Source organism: Myzus persicae, unplaced genomic scaffold, assembly GCF_001856785.1.
Source record: "Myzus persicae strain clone G006 unplaced genomic scaffold, MPER_G0061.0, whole genome shotgun sequence".
NCBI classification, from domain to species: Eukaryota; Metazoa; Arthropoda; class Insecta; order Hemiptera; family Aphididae; genus Myzus; species Myzus persicae.
The window spans coordinates 309693-311730 of NW_019101610.1; the positions used below are offsets into that span (position 1 = coordinate 309693).

General features: G+C 28.5%; 1 protein-coding gene across 1 annotated transcript in view; it reads left to right on the top strand.

Moving 5' to 3' along the window:
* The first annotated feature begins 522 nt into the window (after window positions 1-522).
* LOC111029850 (origin recognition complex subunit 1-like) overlaps window positions 523-2038 on the top strand; it is a 10281-nt gene continuing 8765 nt past the window's right edge. Inside the window, exons 1-2 of the mRNA XM_022309054.1 lie at window positions 523-888; window positions 945-2019. Of these exons, the coding sequence (XP_022164746.1) occupies window positions 523-888; window positions 945-2019 (1441 nt within the window). The remainder of the gene's footprint in view (window positions 889-944; window positions 2020-2038) is intronic.

A 2038-nucleotide genomic window follows, 5' to 3' on the forward strand; every position in this document is an offset into this window, starting at 1 on the left:
GTCTAACGCTAACTACTAGCTAACTACATTGTCTAAAGAACTTTTAGTAAACAATTAGGTTATAAGATCTGTTGTTCTTTAATGGAAGTGAATGATATACTTTTCTACGATATTAAATTGTATGATAATATTAATACTCACATACGAAAAAACAAATAAATAGGTATGTACGCCGTTCGTTGTACGTTTAATTGGTAACTAATCTGTTCAAAAAACGTGTCGTTGAGTTTGTATTTTCTGTATTTCTTAATCATTGATAGGAATCTAGGTTTCTACTTAACAAATATACAGCAGATTGGTTTGAAATTCTATTAAAAATGCAGTTTTAAAAATTAAATATTGATTGGCCTAATTATAATTAAGTAAGACTTAACAGTATCCAAAGTAAATACCAATAAAGTAAATATTTATAACATAACTTATTATACGTCATTTAATACGCTTAAACTACAAAATATATTTACAAATTTAATCCTGGTAGAATAAATTAATTGTTATTATAACACATACAAAAATATTTGAATGTGGCTAAATAGCTTTTTTAGTAAAACAAATAAAAATGAATGCGAGGACACGACTCAGCACACTATTAATGAAGATAAGGTTAACGAGGATAAGGTTGAAGAGGATAAGGTTAAAGAGGAATCAATCAAAATCTGTGAGAAAAAAGAAGAGAAACCAATAATTAAGGCTGATTTGCCAGAACGAGTTGAACACGTAAAAATAGAAGAAGAAAATTTACCAGCATTACAAAATAAACAAGACTTAAATTTAAACAATGACACTACAAACACAAAAAAAAATGAAGAAATAAATAATTGTAAAATAGAGGCCGTCCTAAGGATTATACCAGTTTTAGAAAAAAATATACAAACACTTACCAATAAGGTAAATATAAATCGATTTGTTGATAAAATGTTTTAATGATTTTTAAATTAATGTAGGTATCTTGTCTATCTGGCTTAATTAATACGAAACAGCTCAATGCCAAAATAGAAACTGAACAAAATATAATTTTAAACAATTCTAATTTAAATAGTCCAAACCCAGTAAATAAATCGAACGATATAGAGGATACAACGACACCGAAAAAGAAAGATATTAAAATTCCAAAAATTTCCAAAAAAAATAAGAAAAAGACCAAAAATAAATTAAGTGTAACAAAAAAAAAAAAAAAAAAGCCGGAAAACCCCGTAAAACCTGAAACAAAGCTTACCGAAACTATTAATGAAAATGTTCAAGTGACAAATCCCGAAAATTCAGATCAGAACAATGGTAAGTCAATTGACCAGTTGTCCAATTATTTGGATGGGCGATTAGAATGCTTTTTTACAAAAATACAGTCAGCATTGTCGCAAATTAAAATTGATAAGATAAACGAAAAATGTGAAATTATGGTTCATCTATCCGGACTGGATAATAAAATGAACACAAACGAAATAAACATAGATAAATTAATGTCAAATGTGCAACAGTTAAGTAGAAAAAACCAACAGGAAATTATGAAAAAACGATCAAGTATGAAAACAGAAAATAATAAACAAGAATTGCAAAAAAGCATAGACGATATTAAAATGTGTATTGATTACCTAATACAACCAAATGCAGTTGACGTACGGCAAACTCAACAGTGTACCGATACTCCAATCACGAACAAAAATACTGGGTGTACCTCGGATCGGTGTGTTTGCCAATTAATAAACAATTCTAATGCGGCTAATATAGATATGATAAATTCAAGCGATGGTTACAATCAGATAAAGTACGGTGATATCATTCTATGTGAGTTTTTAAAAGCAAAGCTAACTGCGGAAATGTTTAAACGTAATGAACATCAAAATACGGGGCAGGTAAATCAGTTTTCGAATAAAAACGACGACAAAAAAATTAGCCATTCATCAGTATGTTCAAAGAAATCAAACAATGTTTTAAAAGATTGTGCTGGAAATCAAATCGACGACAAAAAAACTTGCAATACATCAGTTTGTTCAAAAAAATCAAACAATGTTTTAAAAGATTGTGCTGGAAATCAAATCGA